Source organism: Aquarana catesbeiana, linkage group LG02 (assembly GCF_042186555.1).
Source record: "Aquarana catesbeiana isolate 2022-GZ linkage group LG02, ASM4218655v1, whole genome shotgun sequence".
In the NCBI taxonomy this organism is placed as follows: domain Eukaryota; kingdom Metazoa; phylum Chordata; class Amphibia; order Anura; family Ranidae; genus Aquarana; species Aquarana catesbeiana.
The window spans coordinates 709,749,255-709,768,058 of NC_133325.1; the positions used below are offsets into that span (position 1 = coordinate 709,749,255).

The window sequence follows — 18,804 nt, forward strand, 5'->3', positions numbered from 1 at the left end:
GATCGAGCTACTAAAAAAAAATTAAACATACAATATGTTGGTATATTTTTATGCAGGAAATCATGATTGTCCTGCAGAATGATCACTATGATAAAGCTACTGAGCCATCATGGTTGCACACTTTCCCAAATCCTTCCTCCCACTGCTGTAGCACATACCATAATCCTTCCTCCCACTGCTGTAGCACATACCATAATCCTTCCTCCCACTGCTGTAGCACATACCATAATCCTTCCTCCCACTGCTGTAGCACATACCATAGCTTAAAACAAAAAATGTATCATATTTAATAAAAAAATGATCTTCTCTATTACTGACCCACAAAAGTACAAACCTGCTAAAACATTTTAGCTACATCCCTCCCCGTAATCCCCCATAGTAGTCATGTACTGCAGAACCATGGACAGCTCTAGTTATCTCTAGTGAGACAATTATCCACCCTCTTCATTCCCAGCAAACACACACAATACATGCCAAACAAGAAAAAGTCACATTTACTGATGCAACATACAAAATACGACCCACTGCTATGAAAATTCACAGGAGAATATAGTAAAAACATATATAGTAAAGCAGCCAGGAGTCCACAAATTCTTTAACAATTTGTTTTAAATACATTTACTGTCTAGATACATTACTTCATGTGACATTACATTTCAACATAAAACACAGCTATAATACATGTAATCTGTGTGCAATAATGCCAACACACAAAACAGAATAGGAGTTTTTAAATAGTTTTCTCCATGATCAATTGAATGAATTGAAGTTTTCAGGTATTAACAAACAAATTATTAATAAGATATAGTTGCTCCTTTTTTAAAAGCATTGTAAACATTTCTACCTTCTCCTGCATTAGTTGTGCATTGGTCATGTAGTTTCCTGGTGTCATTTGTTGCCCTGTATGCACAGTCTATAGTAGAACAAATCGTCACATTCCTGTGTCAGCAGTTTTTGTTTGTATAGTAACGTGGTATTCGGCATGGCATTGCACAGGTTAATGCATGGCCTTTGTATTTTAAGAGTTTACACTTCCTATGAATAAACTATATATCCCACAATCCCTGGGTCTCTCCATCTAGTGCTCATGTAGGTGAGAACTACACAGTAATTACATCTGATACAGACATAAACAGGTAGAGCATTCACAGTTAGAAAGAAAGCTGCAGCAAGAAAACTTTTTTTAAATACATTAGCACTATCATATTTGTGATGCAACAAAGATGAGATGGTGCATGCATTGGATGCTGTGTGACCCAGGTCAGAAAATGATCCTGTCCTGTTGGTGCATAGGGGACCAGCTATCTAAAGCAATAAATGGATATGGGGAACTTAATCAGTTATGACTTATAAGTTGCAGCCACAACACATGAACACATCATTACAAGATAAGGCAAACAGCACAGCACAGGGAATATATCTACACTATCTACACAAACAGCTACTTTAAACAGTAAACACATTTGACCGTGTACATTGCCTTTAATTAAGCAGATCATTCCTTTAAATAATTAGGTTAACAAATCATCAAACTATTACTGTGTTCACGGGTATAAAAAATATGAATGATAAAAAAAAAACATTTTTTGCATAATCAAAACATAGCAGCAACTTACCAGCAGAACTGGCCGGATGGACATGATTGTATTACTGCTTCCTCCCCAGTCCACATGGCTCTTATATCGCCCTTTTTCTAGTATATACTGCTCACCGCAGTAATGTTTCTGCTGATATGCAACCCACCTAATAAAGAAGAGATGAGGTGAGTGACAGTTTATTTAATTCTGTACAGTATAAGGTATTTGACAGAAAAATCAACAGCAGGAGGCTGTGTGGAGGAAGTTTGTTAAATCCATTCAGACCCTCCCCCTCCAATGTGTACAGCCTATGGTCAGACTGCAAGCCCTTGTCATGGCATCACTTATGAATTTCCTACATGTGTGGAGAGTTTATTGGATTGGAATGCTCTTCTAAGACCGGCCATAGACAGAGTGAATTTCTTTCCTTCAACCACAGGGGATGTCGGAGAACAACCACTAGCAATAATCGCAATTGTAAAAATACCTAAACAATTGTGAAATATGGCAGGCTGGTTGTACCGAGTACATTTAGCCTGCCCATACACGGTTCAAATCTCAGCCAGTTCTTGCTGAATCGGCCTAGATTCAAACCGTCTATGGCTGGTTTAAGGCACTTTGTTCCCTGATATCAGTATTGCATTGTTGCGATAGATCAGTGGTCTCCAAACTGTGGCCCGAGGGCTTGCCTTTATCCAGCGCTTGGGGCACTATTTCTCTCATTGATATGATGCATTATTTCCTCCTACTGACGCCAATAAAGAGGCACCATTCTTTCCACCGACACCAACAGTGGGGCATAATTCCTCTTATTTACAACAGTGGGGCCCTATTCCTTTCACTGACACCAATCATACTTTCTTCCACTGATGTAAACATTGGAACACTGTTCCTCCCATTGACATCAAAGACGGAGCACTATTCCTCTCACCAATACCAATAATGGGGCACTAATCCTGCCACTGACACAAACGACGGGGCATTATGCCTCCCACTGACACCAACGATGGGGCACTATTCCTTCCAATGATACCAATGATGGAGCACTATTCCTTCCAATGATACCAATGATGGAGCACTATTCCTTCTAATGATACCAATGATGGAGCACTATTCCTTCTAATGATACCAATGATACCAATGATGGAGCACTATTCCTTCCAATGATACCAATGATGGAGCACTATTCCTTCCAATGATACCAATGATGGAGCACTATTCCTTCTAATGATACCAATGATGGAGCACTATTCCTTCCAATGATACCAATGATGGAGCACTATTCCTTCCAATGATACCAATGATGAAGCACTATTCCTTCCAATGATACCAATGATGGAGCACTATTCCTTCCAATGATACCAATGATGGAGCACTATTCCTTCCAATGACACCAATGATGGAGCACTATTCCTTCCAATGACACCAATGATGGATCACTATTCCTTCCAATGACACCAATGATGGAGCACTATTCCTTCCAATGACACCAATGATGGAGCACTATTCCCTCCAATGACACCAATGATGGATCACTATTCCTTCCAATGACACCAATGATGGAGCACTATTCCTTCCAATGACACCAATGATGGAGCACTATTCCTTCCAATGACACCAATGATGGAGCACTATTCCTTCCAAGGACGGAGCACTATTCCTTCCAATGACACCAATGATGGAGCACTATTCCTTCCAATGATACCAATGATGGAACACTATTCCTTCCAATGATACCAATGATGGAGCACTATTCCTTCCAATGATACCAATGATGAAGCACTATTCCTTCCAATGATACCAATGATGAAGCACTATTCCTCCTCCTACTAACCACAGGCACTATGTAGATTTTTTACTTCCACTGACTAAGCCCAAAGCATTTTCTACTCTCACTGGCCATAGTGGGCCACTGACCATCCTAATGTCTGAAGGACAGTAAACTGCCCCTTTGTTTAAAATGTTTGGAGACCCCTGCCACATATGATAAACAGAAATCTAGGCCACTATCAGGTTCCCCTACAGAAGAGTATGGGTGATTGTAAGTGCTTTAATTTCCCATCACACATGATTGGGCATAAAAAGTGAACATCGCATCATCATCCACAAAATCTGAGCCAGTTTCCAGTGTAAATATTCACTTTGCTACATGAAAAGTTTTTACTCTTTTAGTAAGTACAGCCCTAAGCATCTGACTCAATGCATTGGAGGTGACTTACTAAAACTGGTACACGCAGAATCTTGTGCAGCTGTGCATAGTAACCAATCAGCTTCTAACTTCAGCTTGTTCAATTAAGCTTGGCAACAAAACCTGAAAGCCGGTTGGATTCTATGCACAGCTGCACAAGATTTTGCACGCCCCAGTTTTAGTAAATCCCCCTCACTTTGTGAAGATTGAGTTTAATTAATCATTCATATAAAAAGCAAATTCCTGTTAACTTTTCTGCACACGACATAAACTAAACTAAAGACTAAAGTGAATCTTCACATCTATTATTAAGTGATTCTCCGCTCTTTTATTAAATCAGCTTCGCTGAAAACGATGAACTCCCTATGTGGCTAATATTATCTCAACAGCTGTTAAGAAAGACACAGAGCAAATGCCTTTCAAATCGCAGCTAAGCATCCGCTGTCAGGTGTTCAGGAGGCCATGCTGCCACCTCCTGAATGTCTATTTTTTTCTCCTTTTTTTGCTGAGTGGTACTTTTTATGGGACTAATGCTCCAGAACCATAAGCCAAGCATTTGATTTGAAACACAGCCCCATTGACTTGAATGGCCACGTTTGAGTCAACTCAACATGCCACATTAAATTTGCCATGATGCAAAGACGCACTGGGATGTGAACAGCACCTTCATCTGTATCATAGGCTTTAGGTGTGGGGTCAGAAGGTGGTAAAGCCTCCGCTTAACCATTGTTTATACCGCCCATGTGAAAGAAGCCTGAAAGTACACAATACTTTCCCTTTAATGATAACATCAATGACGATTGTTCTTTGGAAAGTCTAAACTGCTTTATTTATAGCTACATTCCAGTCAGACATGACATTCTTGTATTTTAATGGATGTGGAAGACAGTATATATGATAAATGGTTTTCTTTCTTCCAAAAAACCTCTCCTGCAAATGTTTGCCTTGCTTGTTAAATCACCGTCTCATCTTTTGTAAGTCTTCAAATCTGATCAAGCAACGTTTTTACCGGTTGATGCACCACCCTACCCCTGAGCCAACATAGCCTCACCCTAACATAATGGCATAGGAGATGGACACAGCACAACAAAGATTGATGTGACAAGAGGTCCTGGTTGCATTCACATTACACATGGGTACAGTTGCAACACTGTCAGTGACTGACCCTGTGTTTCCTGAAGTTGCTTTTTAAAAGTATGCCAACCCTTAGCAGCCAATCAGAATGCAGCTTTTAGTGTTTCAGAAACTTATGTTTTTACTGAACAGGAATAGCTCCTCTCATTTGACCTTAAAAAGAGCTTCTGAGTTGTCAAACATCACAGTGAGTCAATTATGAGGTTTGTACCAGGTTTACCAAACATTTGTTTAATTGTTTCACAGTTCCCAAGTTTTATCTCTCTGTACATCTTGTTTTGTTATTAAGATACCTCCGTTTCATGGGCACTGATTAGCAAAGCATCATTAATGGGAAATACACTATAAAGCTTAACGACATGAAGCTGTAGTTTGCCATCAGTTGGGAATTGCAATTTCCATCATTATAAGGCTTTAGCAGCCCACAGCAGAAACAGAATTACTCAGTACATGTTGGTATTCACTATATTTGGGAAAAAACTGACTTTCCTGGTAGGTATATGAACTTTTAATATCAGTATTTCTTTTATAATGTAATCAGTTTAGGCGCATACTATATGAAGCGTCTGTATTTCCCCGTTAGCAGCCCATTCAGTGCCTTCCTTCCATGTTCTAACCTTGTTAGTGACAAGAAGGGGGGAAATTCCATTGATTGTTAGGAAACAGCTGGTTCTTTCGTACCTGGGGCTCAATGTGATGTAAGGCCCCAATTACACTTGTGCATTTCTGGTGCAGTTAAAATAAAAACGACTTTGTTCTTTTTTTCTTGCTTTTCCATGTGTGGTTGTCTAGTTTTCTTGCCCACGCACTTCTTCTCCCAATAAATTATTAAAAATTTTCCAGCCCTTCCATATAGTTGTTTATTGAGGCTCCCTGTGCCTGTGTCCTGGTAAAATTTACTTAGTACACAGAGAACTTAGAACACTTTCTACTGATTTTGCACTAGGGCACAGCGAAATGTAAAAAATCAAATGTGTGATAAGACCTTTGGCATCATAGTCAATAAAAATGGAATCACATGACGAAAACACAAATACCATAATGGAACAATAATGATAATAAACGGCTATAAAGGCACTAGGCTTATGGCGCATTTTGCTTGCGAATTCACAGCCATTCATCTGCATTAAAAATGCACAAGGGTAAACGGAGACATGTTTTTTTTTTTTAGATTCTTGAGCCTCTACTAGATTTAATGGTCAGCAGGACCCAAAGGAATGTCGAAATGGAAACTCAAGGAGGTGAGAGGAGTAGATGGAGTAAGCAGTTAACATATTGTATTACTTATCCCTTTCCTAAACCTACAGCCATTACCTTGAGGTGATACATAAAAGTGGTGACTTGTGATCCTTCATTGATTTCCCTGGCAATGTTCAGAAGACTGACAATATGGGAACATTATATTTTAGACTTAAAGGACAAGTTCACCTTTCCTAAAAAAATAATAAATGCACATATTTTTACAGAAAGAAAATGTGCATTAATCTTTTTTTCCTGCATGAGACTGGAAAGTATTGCACCCCTGATCAGGGGATCCGGGGTGCAATGTCAGGCGTCTGCAGACAAGCCCTGCATCTTTCTGCCTGTACCTTCATATGGGCTGTCTGTTGGAAGCTGCAGGGCTTGTGAATAATCTGCAAGAGCGGCTCATCGGTGCCCTCATAGTCCATTAAGAACTACAGGCCACCACGGATGACTGTACTTGTAGTTCATTCATTCACAGGAACATCTTTTCAAAAAGTGACGGAGAGAAGATCCCCCACTTGCTGTCACACTGAAAGGGGGAGTGGGGGAACTGGCGGCAGGAGCTGGAGCATGTTACATGTTTGACCCTAAATACGGGTGGACCATGTAGCATGTTCCAAAAGGTGAACCTAGCCTTTAAAACGGGACTCCTGTTAAAACCTTTTTTGTGTTGTTCTGTGTGCAATAGGGAATGGACATGACATGCTTCAGATCTTATATATATTGATCATTGTCTACACTGTGATTTATTTATTACAAGTATGTATATAGCACCAACAGTGTACGTAGTACTTTACATACTGTACACATGCCCTCACTTCTTCCCCCACTATATTGGTCACAGGTACATTGCAATCCCATTACAATATTATTGAATGAGAATTTTCTGACTGCTGTAAGAACATAATGTGTTCCTTGACCATTTAAAAGTCCTGATTACAGCAAATGCATTAAGATGTAACTCAGATGCTTTACAGGTAGTGTAAAAGGCAATGGATGAACACACTGCTTTTTAAAGCTTAATATTTCCCAGGCATAATCCATTACAGAGAGGAAATTGCCTTTATGTACTATTATTAATAGAGAATGGTTATGATATGACACAGATAAGTGTTAGCAGCATAGAGGAGAATGCAGCACATACTGTAAGATAATAGACAGAACTAACTCTCCTGATGATCTAGTGTGAAAAGATCACATATTTTTCAGAATTCTACTCACATTCCTTTTTTCACATGAATACACTGTGGTCTGGTGTTGTATCCGGCCAGTTTCATATCTGGGATTGTCTGATTGAAGAGATCCACATGCTTTCCATCCTCCGAATCTGACTCCAACAAAGTGACAGATGCTTCCAAAAAGTTCTAAAGTGAAAACAATATTTTGCCAGTAATTACATTTTTGGAGGATATAAAATCTGAACTGTAACTTTTTTTTTTTTTTTTTTTTCAGCACAACATACCCAGAACACAATTAACATAATTTTAAAGATAAACTGTTCTCTCAATGCTTACTGGGGTTTGAAGTGTCACGTAGAAGCGACCATTCTCTGAATGCTGCTACATACTAGTTCCTCTGACCCCAGCCAGGACAGTGAATCAATTGTTCAGCTTCACCTTCATTGATGTACCTGCCATGAATTAGTATTCAGCTTGGTCACGTAGGAGGGTCACTGTAACTGAGGGCTTCCCATCCAGGTAAGTGAGCATTCCACACAATTTATTTAAAGTGAAACTCCAGGAAAACCAGCCATATACACAGTTAAAATGCATACACTGTATGGTTACAGTTTTACCTGGAAAAAACCTTAATACTTCTGTGCAGCCGGTTACACTCATTTTTCACACTGCACAACCCAATGATTGGCATGTGGAGTTCCTGAATAAGAAATTCTTCTTCCAGATCTTCCTTTGTTATCTCTCTGCCTCCAGCCAGTGATTCAACATCATCACCTCTGTCCAATGAGCAGGAAGTTACTACCTGGTTTAAGCTGGCCACAGATGGATTGAATCAAAGACGGTTCATCAAGGACTGGCAGAGATTTGATCCATCTACTGTAAGGGCAGGCTGGTTTTACTGAAGTCTATCCAGCCTGTCAGATTTTTTTGCATGCGATTACTGACAGCATCTATAGCTGCCAGCAGTAATCATTGTGTTCTGCTGGCAGGGAAGGCTCCCCGTTGGCTGAAAACAATAGTGCTGTGTTGATTGGGGAAAGCGAGATATTTTCTTTCCTACAACCCGTAGTTGCAGGAAAGAAAATCAATGTCATGTATGGATGGCCTTAGCATTTTTTAAGAAATAGTCATTCTAAATCAGGTACTAACAGAGAGGTCTTCTCGACTGGCTAAGTATGTGTGCATCAAGGTGAAGTCTTTTGCAAGTAAAATACTAATTTATTTCATTCCCATTGATGAATTATGATGGATGTCTCTCTGGGGTTTTTATATCTTGGTGGGCTCAACATTTTTCGTATCCTTACAATTACAGTATGATGGGGGGTGGCACCTCACTGTTCTTGGGTATCAACCTTTCTCCTAGTGGAGACTTTAGGTTGTGCATAATTGATGAGGCAAATGTTTGTTTTTTGCTATTCTGTGCGTTATTGTTTTTCCACTGATGGTGGTTTTCTATTGTACTGATGTCTATACCTTTTGTTAAACGTAATAAAAAGAGTTTTGCAAAAAAAAGTATGTGTGCATCAGTAATGCATTGAAAAGTTAATTGCACAGGGATATTTTCAGACATTTTTTGTTCTGTCACCAAAAGCAGGAAAGAAACTGATAGAAGCAGCATATACATTTGCTGTTTTTTTTTTTTTTAATTGCTTGATATTTTCACGGATACCTATAATACTGCCAGTCCTTAAGTCCTATAATGTATTCAGTACACCCAAGGCACTGTTGACTCAGGTTTGTCTGTTTGCCAACCAGGTGAAACTGGAAACGCAATGTTACCAGTCTGAACACTGATTAATCAAAAAGGAATGCATGTGGGCCGTTATGCAGTAGACACCATTTACCGAAAACGAACTTATCTGAGTTTTCTGAGTTAAACTGTAACCGAGTGAGATGCTTCAAAATTAAATTGAACTACCCTAATAATTTCCGACTTAAACACTTTTATAAGCATTCGTGAAAAGAAATACATCTATTAATACAAAAAACATCTTTAAATATAAATACTGATGCATTTTATGTGTGCAGTCCAAATCCAGTTATGGAAATCTAATAGCATTTTATTCACTTACGTATATCAATAAATTGCTGCTGCTTCACAGTCCTATTTGTGCCGCCTCGGGAAGCTCGGACGCAGGCCGCAAGGACTCCACTATTTCCATGTAAGTCCCAATTTCACACTGAGGCAGTTTTCAGGTGTTTTAACACTAGAAATAGCACCTGAAAACTGCCTCCCATTCTGTGCAATGAGTGCTTTCACACTCGGGCAGTGTGCTTGCGGAACATTAGGAAAAGTCCTGTAAGCAGCATCTTTGGGGCAGCTTGGGAGCGCTCCCAAAACGCCCCTGCCCAATGAAATGAATAGGCAGCGCTTCCAAATCGACTTAAAAGCGCCCTGAAAGCGCCACAAAACTGCATTTTTCCTTTTTTTTATGGTCACGTTATCACCCCGCTAGTCCCGAAAAGCGTCGCTAAAGCATCACAAAAATGACTGGAGCTTTAGCTCTGTTTTAGCGGTGCTTCAGTGTGAAAGGGGTCTAAGTATGAAAAAAAGGATGGCGGCACACCTGGTCGCCATGTTTAAAAATCTTTATTGAGAGCTGAGCATGGACACAGCACACATGACAGTACTGCCCAAAGACTGCCCCCATCCCTCCCCCTTATAGTAGAGCAATCTATGGGAGGGTCTGTCTTGTCTGCTATTCATGTCCAGCTTTGAATAAAGCTTTTTAAAAGTAACAATATCGGTGTGCAACAGTCCTCTTCTACAAAAGCAAATTATTCACTATTACAGTGAAATAAATGCATGTCTGAAGTTTTATTGTGTTCATTTTAATATCTGCCCAAACCTTTCTTTCTTGAACACACAAAATATTCTAGCAAGGGGTAGTGACTGTTAGAAGATCCAGGGGGCTTTGGCTTTAAAAAGTGTTACTAAAGTAAATAATTAAAAAAAAAAAAAAAAAATTAAAACAAACATTTTATACTCACCTGCTCTGTGTAATGGTATTGCACAGAGCAGCTCGATCCTTCTCTTCTCGGGTCCCCTGCCAGCGATCTTGGCTCCTCCTCTTCTTTGTGTATCCCCAAAGCAAGCTGTATGCTATGGAGGCACGCGGTGTCTGCTAGCTTCCGAGCTGTGTGTCTATGGAGCGGGACTTAGCTTCTCCCCCACTTCCTCCTCAATTTGTTTGATTGACAGCAGTAGGAGCCAATGGCTTCTGCTACTGTTTGAGTCCCTGTGTGAAGGGTAAGAGAGGGAGAAAAGATGCAGCCATGCACAGTGCTGGATCCCTTCTCCCCACTCTTCCCCTTCACACAGGGAAGGGGGAGGATAGAGAGCAATACAACCAATGTTTTTTACCTTAATGCATTAAGGTAAAAAAATGTTTTTTAGCTTTAGTATCACTTTAAGCCTGATTAAAGAATCACTTTTGCGAGGGTGAAATCTTGACAGGGTGTGTTCTGTACACCTTGGTGGCATAAATGGACTTCATTGGAAGTGCATAGATAGAGTGTCATTCCTTCACTGATCTGATTCAACAATGATTACTTCCTTATGTGTCTTTGAGAAAGTGTGGAGAGAAATGTAAATTTGATAGTTGTAAATAATAATGTGGACACAATGTGGGATCCTGCCTTAGTTTTACATCTTTGGGTTATATACAGTACATTTATTAACCAATCAGATCCTCTTCACTTTTTTTCAGTTTTGTTATCTTGCAGCCTCAAACTACAGTTGTTTAAATTAATTTTTCTCTCATTAATCTACACTCAGTACCCCATAATGACATAGTTACATAGTTACATAGTAGGTGAGGTTAAAAAAAGGACACAAGTCCATCAAGTCCAACCTATGTGTGTCATATGTCAGTATTACATTGTATATCCCTGTATGTTGCGGTCTTCAGTTACTTATCTAATAGTTTTTTGAAAATATCAATGCTCCCCGCTGAAACCACTGCCTGTGGAAGGGAATTCCACATCCTTCCCGCTCTTACAGTAAAGAGCCCTCTACGTAGTTTAAGGTTAAATCTCTTTTCTTCTAGTTTTAATGAGTGGCCACGTGTCTTGTTAAACTCCCTTCCGCAAAAAAGTTTTATCCCTATTGTGGGGTCACCAGTACGGTATTTGTAAATTGAAATCATATCCCCTCTCAAGCGTCTCTTCTCCAGAGAGAATAAGTTCAGTGCTCGCAACCTTTCCTCATAACTAAGATCCTCCAGACCCTTTATTAGCTTTGTTGCCCTTCTTTGTACTCGCTCCATTTCCAGTACATCCTTCCTGAGGACTGGTGCCCAGAACTCGACAGCATACTCAAACCATTGCACAGAGCAGGTAAGTATGACATATTTGTTATTTGAAAAAAAGAAAACAAGCCTTTAATATCATTTGAACCGCTTCCAGACCGCCAACTGCATATATACTGCGACAGAGCGGCCTGGCTATGCTAAATCACGTACCTGTATGTCATATTGTGCACGCAGCGTAGTGGGTGCACGCATGCCGCCAGAGTGCCGCTCCCACTGTGATTGGACACAGCGGGAGCCAATCAGCGGGTCTGGCAGCCGTGATGGCCGATGCAACCCGCTGATCGTTCTGTGGCTTATGTAAACAAGGCAAACCGCTGATCTGTCAGGGAGCAAAAGAGAGATCTTGTGTTTCAGCTAAGCTGAAACACGATCTCTCTTTTTCTCCAGTGTATCCGTCCCCCACAGTTAGAAAGCACCTCCCAGGCACACACTTGACCCTTTGCTTGCCCCCTGGTGTTAACCCCTTCCCTGCCAGTGTAATTTATACTGTGACAGTGCATTTTTTTTTAGCACTGATCACAGTATTGGTGTCACTGGTCTCCAAAAAGTGTCACTTAGTGTCCAATTTGTCTGCCGCAATGTCGCAGTCCTGCTAAAAATCGCTGATCGCCGCCATTACTAGTAAAAACAATAAAAAGTCCCTAAATATATCCCATAGTTTGTAGATGGTATAACTTTTGCGCAAACCAATCAATATACACTTATTGTGATTTTTTTAACCAAAAATATGTAGAATACACATTGGCCTAAATTGATGGAAAAATTCGTTTTTTACATTTTTTCTATTGGGAATGTTTTATAGCAGAAAGTAAGAAATATTGTTTTTTATGCCAAATTGATGGTCTTTTTATGTTTATAGCGCAAAAAATAAAAACGGCAGAGGTGATCAAATACCACCAAAAGACAGCTATTTGTGGGAAAAAAAAGGCATCAATTTTTTTGGGGTAAAGCGTCGCACGACCGCACAATTGTCAGTGCCGTATCGCAAAAAAATGGCTTGGCCAGGAAGTGGGTAAAACCTTCTGGAGCTGAAGTGGTTAATGCCCTGAATCAATATGTCATTATAAAAGTGGCAAAGTGACATATACATATATACATATATATTATACACACAAAGAATTGGGGGGGGGGGGGGGGGGGCACACCCTAAACCTGAATATCAAAAGTTGTTGCTGCTATAAAGACCTATATATAAATAGAAACAGAATATTGTTTATTTTTTATTATGTGTGCGCGCTATTCTCTGTGTGTGCATATATACATAAATATATGTATACACACACACACAGTTTTGTTTTACATCCTGACCATAGGTAGTTCTGCACATATCAGCACACAAATTATTTTATTATTTTTTGTGGAGATAATCATTTGCTATAATAAGGTAACCCTCATAAAATCGTACCTTTATTATCTACCTTTGTTAGTACTTTCCTGATCAAAATGAGCCATTATCAGAAAAAAAACAAGACTCACTTTTTCTGGTTGTTAAACTTATAATACCTTCTTCTATAGGTACAAGGTATAATTTGGCCTCATTAATGACTCATGAAAACTAAGGGCTGTTAAACATTATGCCAGACCTGGGAGTTGGTATGTCAGTAGATTATCAAGATTTTCAATGTTTTCTTTTACTTAAAGGCACACTGAACACCAAAACTAAATTCTCAGTCTTGCATACACACAATCGCACAAAGTTGTCGGAAAATCCGATCGTTCTGAACGCGGGGACGTAAAACACGTACGTTGGGACTATAAACGGGGCAGTAGCCAATAGCTTTTGTCTCTTAATTTATTCTGAGCATGCGTGGCACTTTGTGCGTCGGAATTGTCCACACACGGTTGGAATTTACGCGAATTTTGTTGTCGGAAAATTTTATAGCCAGCTCTCAAACTTTGTGTGTCGGAAATTCTGATGGAAAAAGTCTGATGGAGCCCACACATGGTTGGAATTTCTGACAACAAGGTCCTATCACACATACTCCGTCGGAAAGTCCGACCGTGTGTACAGGGCATAAGACATTCATCAGGATTTATAAAGGCATTTATTTTCTTGCGTGGAGAGAAAAAGCAGCCAATATGTTTGATCAATTTACAGTTCTTGTAGTGTCACTCATAATTCATTATGTGCTGTGTGTCAAACCCAGTGTTGTCTTAACAATGTGATTCCCTATGCTGGGGTAGTGTGTTACTTCAATTAAACCCTTAAATCCCAACCTCCTTGATTAAACCAAAAGACAATAGTAATAATCAGTTCATAAATAATTAGGTGTTGTGCTCCCCTCCTCATGTGCCCTCACTCACCAACTCTCAATATGTATTGCGTCATTATGGACACTCCACTGGTAGACACATATAATGTGATGCTAAGGAGTACTTACGGCCTGCAGGTACCGAATGGACTGGAATGTGCTACTGTATCCTCCCCAAGCTTGGCAGTCCTCATACTCGCCCTCTTCTATGAGATACTGGTACCCTTTGTATCCTTCTTTTTCATAGCCAACCCATCTAAACAACATGGAAATACAAGTCAGAAACTGTTTAAATCAGCAGATATAAATATTTTAATCAATAAAAAAATTTGAATCACTTGCAGTTTTTAGATACATTTCATTCACACTATTGCGATTTCAGATGCAATGTGGGGCGCAAATAATTGCATGACGATGGAAATCACATTGCTTTCAATGTGTTCACATCCGTGTAACTCAGCACGGTACAATTTTGGAAAAGGTTCCTTTATTACTTTGGTGAAATTATGGCTCCAAAAATATACAAATCACTTCAAAGTAGCATCCAAGTTGCACTACATTATCACACTGAAATTAGTACTAAAATCAGGTCTCAGCAGTGTGAACCTAGCCTAACACTTTGCAAAATCGGGTCATTATACGATTTTCAGATGCTGTGGTCCTTCTTAAATTATCACGCTCTGTTCTGTAGGAATTTCTTACTGCTGTATGCAGTCATTTTTTACAGCCACACAATAGACAGCAGTGCAAGCTCTGTAATATGATTTATAAATGGAGCCACAAGAAATATGAGCATTATTTATTAATATGGATGCCAAGTGGGACCAAATACACATTTTAAACTGTACTAGTGTAAATGAAGCTTTAAAGCGGAATGTTGTCATTTAAATATAATGCTCAATAGCCAGAACAGATATAAATTCACTTTGTGTGCACCAAGAGCCTATGCAAACCCAGTTATTAAACAGTATTAAACCTAAAAACAAAAACATATTACACTGCAGCTTACCAATTCTTAGATGTGGTGGTAAACTCCCATGTATGATTTTTACCTATAGGTAAGCCTATAATAAGGCTTACCTATAGGTACAATAAATATCTCTTAAACAAGCACTGTTTAGGAGATATTTAATTTAGATGCAGCCGGTGACGTCACCAGCGCTTGCGCTCTGAAGGAACGCCATACCCGTGCCGTTCCTTTAGGGGCGTACTGTAAACAGCGACTCCTGCGCTCATGCGTGTGAGTGACGTCATCGCTGGCTCGGCCATTCATATCGCTGAAGCCCGCGAACACGGAAGGAAGACCAGGTGAAGAGGGAAGCGCCTTTAGTGATGACAGCGCGCCACTGGAGGCCTTTGTTTTTAGGCAAGTCTGTTATATTGTGCTAGTATGAGATGCATACTAGCACATTATGACGTAAACTACTCGGTGCCTATTTTTTTCTTTTTATGCGGTTTACTACTGCTTTAAATCCATGGATCGGATAGTGTATGCTGTATGCTGTCGGCCCCGTCTGTAAGTGAGTGTGGCTTGTGAGTCAGAGCGGGCCAGTGTGAGTGGACGGAGAGCACATGAATGTGCCTGTGAGTGCGCCCCCCCCCCCCCTTTTTTACGTGTTTTCCCATTTTCAAGTTGGATACTGAGGAGGACTTCCAGCCACTGACGGAGAGCTCGAGTGACAAGAAGGACCTATAGACCCTACAGAGGGCTAAGTCTGCTGGCGTATATGACCTTGCTCTTTAGGGGGTCCACCAGTTTTGGTAAGATTCCCCACGTATCCAGTTGTTTTTTTTCTATTCAAGATACCCCCATCTCCTTGGTGACTGTGGAAGTGACCTGGAGTTCATCACCTCATTGGAATCACCCCCTTTCACACTGTGGAATGCTTTTTGTGTGGACTCAATATATGTTTTTTTAATTTCTTTTTATGCAAAGTGTTTACCTATAGACTTATATTTGTGTTGCACTTGCACTTTATTTTACTTTATTTCATTTAATCAATTTTGTGATCATTCACGCTGTATATGAGCACAACACATCAAACAAACAGACAGTACTGACAGGGGAATCCCTCCTGCCGGGTAATTGTCTGCTCCCGGCTGGAGGGCGGGAGGGGGAAGCTGTCTCAGACTGGAGAATACAGTGAATATTGTTAGCAGCTATAACAGCCGCTAGTGATAATCGTAAGTGAATCTAGCAGGCTGGTTAAACCCAAGTTGATTGATCGATGAACTTGGTACTGTACATTCAGGCTGCCTGCACATGGTTCGAATCTCAGCTGGGTCCTGCTGAACCATCCAAGATTCGAACTATCTATAGTGGCCTTAAGTCTAAAATCTTCTAGATTCCCTGCCACTGGAAACAGAGGACACAGAGGAGTCAGAGCTGTGGGATCACGTGAGAGGACTAAAAAAGAAGTGTCCCAGGTTGACAACCCTATTCTTGCATATATACAGTACAATAAGTAAGCGCTGTCACCTAAAAACAGGAAGTGTGTTATTGGAAGGAAAACTAGAACATAAAAGAAAAAAACCCTGAAAATAAAAGTAATAAAACAAACGTAGCCACCACATCTAAGGGAGTAGTCATGCCTACAGGTTGGTGCTAAAAGTGTACTGCAGGCCCATACCTCCCAACCTTTTGAGATGGGAATGAGGGGCACCAAAAGTATGCAGGCATAGAACACACCCCCTGCTACGCCCCCTTAAAGGGGAATTGAACATAAAAAAAAAAACAAGATTGGTTAAACCCACAAGTGCTTTTTTTACCACTACTATTCCTTTATATTGGCTTTGGAATTTACAAATACAGCAATTTAGAAATCAGATGAAAGGTTTAGTGCTGGAAAAAACACTTTTTGATAGATATAAAATGCATTTTACATACAACTAGAAAAGCTACAATTTCTGGGGAAATTGTGTGAAGTGTTCTTGCCTCCACCAGTAGTCTACAAGCATTATCAAGTCTAGCAGATGAAGGTATGACCACATGCATTTGGGGGGGTCTCAGCATTTTGTGTTTACAATCACTGTTTCCTAGCAACGCTCATGCCCTGTTTATGCTTCATAACCACTGCTCAATACACAGGATCATGATAGATGTAATAACTGTGTAGTACTTCAAACGGTCCTATTTTAAAAACTATAAATCCTACAGCGAAGAGCTTTATATTGTGAGAATCACAAGGCCCAGACCTAGATTTTGATGCATAGTATGTCTCTGAAATAGCCCTTCAAATTTGAAGGGGCTAGAGTGTAGTTTCAATGAATGTCAATGGACGGCGTGAGTTGCAAACAAATGGTCATATTGTGAAAACTATCAAGCCTATGGCTTAGCCGTGGACATGTTTAGTGGCAGCAGGGATAGCTGAACATTTTGATATAAGATTTGTGTAGGTGGGCTTGAAAATGAGGGAGTGGCGGCAGTTTAGAAATCATGTCCTGATTTTTCAGCTTTTGTCACCTCCCACTCTAGTTTTGAACATTTCCCCATTCATTCCTATGGGACCAATTTCACCGCAAAAATGATGATATTTCGTGAACCATTTGGCGAAACATTCCACAAAGTAATAGCACACCAATCGGGAACAATCCGCACGTTTCGGTATATTACTTGTCTATGTAGTGTAAAAACTGTGGGAGGAGTTAGGGTGGTCAATTTGGCTATAATAAGAATAATAATATATATGTGAGATAACAGTAAGTGGTCTTGCTATGCAAGAACACTTAACTATATAGATCAGACCAAAATGAGAGACAAATGAGGAGGAATGAGGGACAGAGGGACATTGCTCCAAATCAGGGTCAGTTGGGAGCTATGCAAAAGCTCCTGACTCAGAAAACAACCGATTCAGTCTTTGTGTACACTATATAGAAACTTTCATTTTACATTCCAGATTAGTAAAGTTTTTCTCAAAAATGCCTTCATCACAAACCTGAAATGTTGATACTTTCAAAATTATACTAAAGGTTTTCAAAGAAAAACTCACATTCCACCAACAACTCGAATGGATCCAACATCTAGGGGATCAGTATTGTCTTGATCACTAATAAGCTTCCCGATGCTGCTGACATGTTCTGTGATCTCTCTTGACCACCCTTGAAAATGTGGCTTTTCATATATAATTATCTGTAAAACCGTTCATAATTTAAGCATATTTCTGACATACAAAATGACACGCTGTAGAATTATGTATTCAAAGTTGTTGCCATAGCAATTCAATCACTTACCTTTGGATCATTTGGTAGCTGCACTTTTAATCCGCCCTGAAATGAAGGGAAAAGAATTAAGCAGACATTTGTTCCTTCCACACAATTAGGCTTTGAATACTGAAGTCACAGAGTGCAATCACTGCCAGCCACAGAAGACTACAGAAAAGCAATCTCTGAGTCGCAACTACTTTTAATACATTTTCCACGCTAATGAAAGGTAGAGAAAATGTCATCTCAAAAATAAATAAAAAATGAGACAGGTTTATAAAATCTACAGAAAGAGGAGTTTTATTTAAAAGCTAAAACTTGATTAGTTGTTATGTATAACAACTCCAGTTCTGCGGCAGTCTTCGTTATAAATGTATCATGTTTCCACCAATCAGATTGTTCCCAGCACTTCCTAACCTGCAGGAGAAAAGCACTGCCTACACGTTTCATCATATTTCCATCATATACCATCAGTAAGAGATTAAGGGGTTTCTTACCATTTTCAAAGGACGCATTGATTTTACACCACATGCCTGGATTTGAGGCAGATCGCAGCCTTCCTCCAACACGGACACCGCACCGTTATACTGAGGCTCCGTATATGTCAGCCAGCTGAGAGGAGACCATTTTTATTTTATTAGGATTATACAGCACTGACATGTTCCATAGGGCTTTAGAGAGATTGTTCAGCCATTTACAACAGTGTGTTTCCTCTAA

General features: G+C 39.9%; 1 protein-coding gene across 1 annotated transcript in view; it reads right to left on the reverse strand.

The window, feature by feature from the left end:
* Positions 1-18,804, reverse strand: part of CRYBG3 (crystallin beta-gamma domain containing 3) — a 300,493-nt gene that overhangs the window by 56,224 nt on the left and 225,465 nt on the right. Inside the window, exons 9-14 of the mRNA XM_073616985.1 lie at positions 18,585-18,699; positions 18,118-18,153; positions 17,877-18,016; positions 14,017-14,143; positions 7,366-7,508; positions 1,617-1,743 (exon numbers count right to left, since the gene is read on the reverse strand). Of these exons, the coding sequence (XP_073473086.1) occupies positions 1,617-1,743; positions 7,366-7,508; positions 14,017-14,143; positions 17,877-18,016; positions 18,118-18,153; positions 18,585-18,699 (688 nt within the window). The remainder of the gene's footprint in view (positions 1-1,616; positions 1,744-7,365; positions 7,509-14,016; positions 14,144-17,876; positions 18,017-18,117; positions 18,154-18,584; positions 18,700-18,804) is intronic.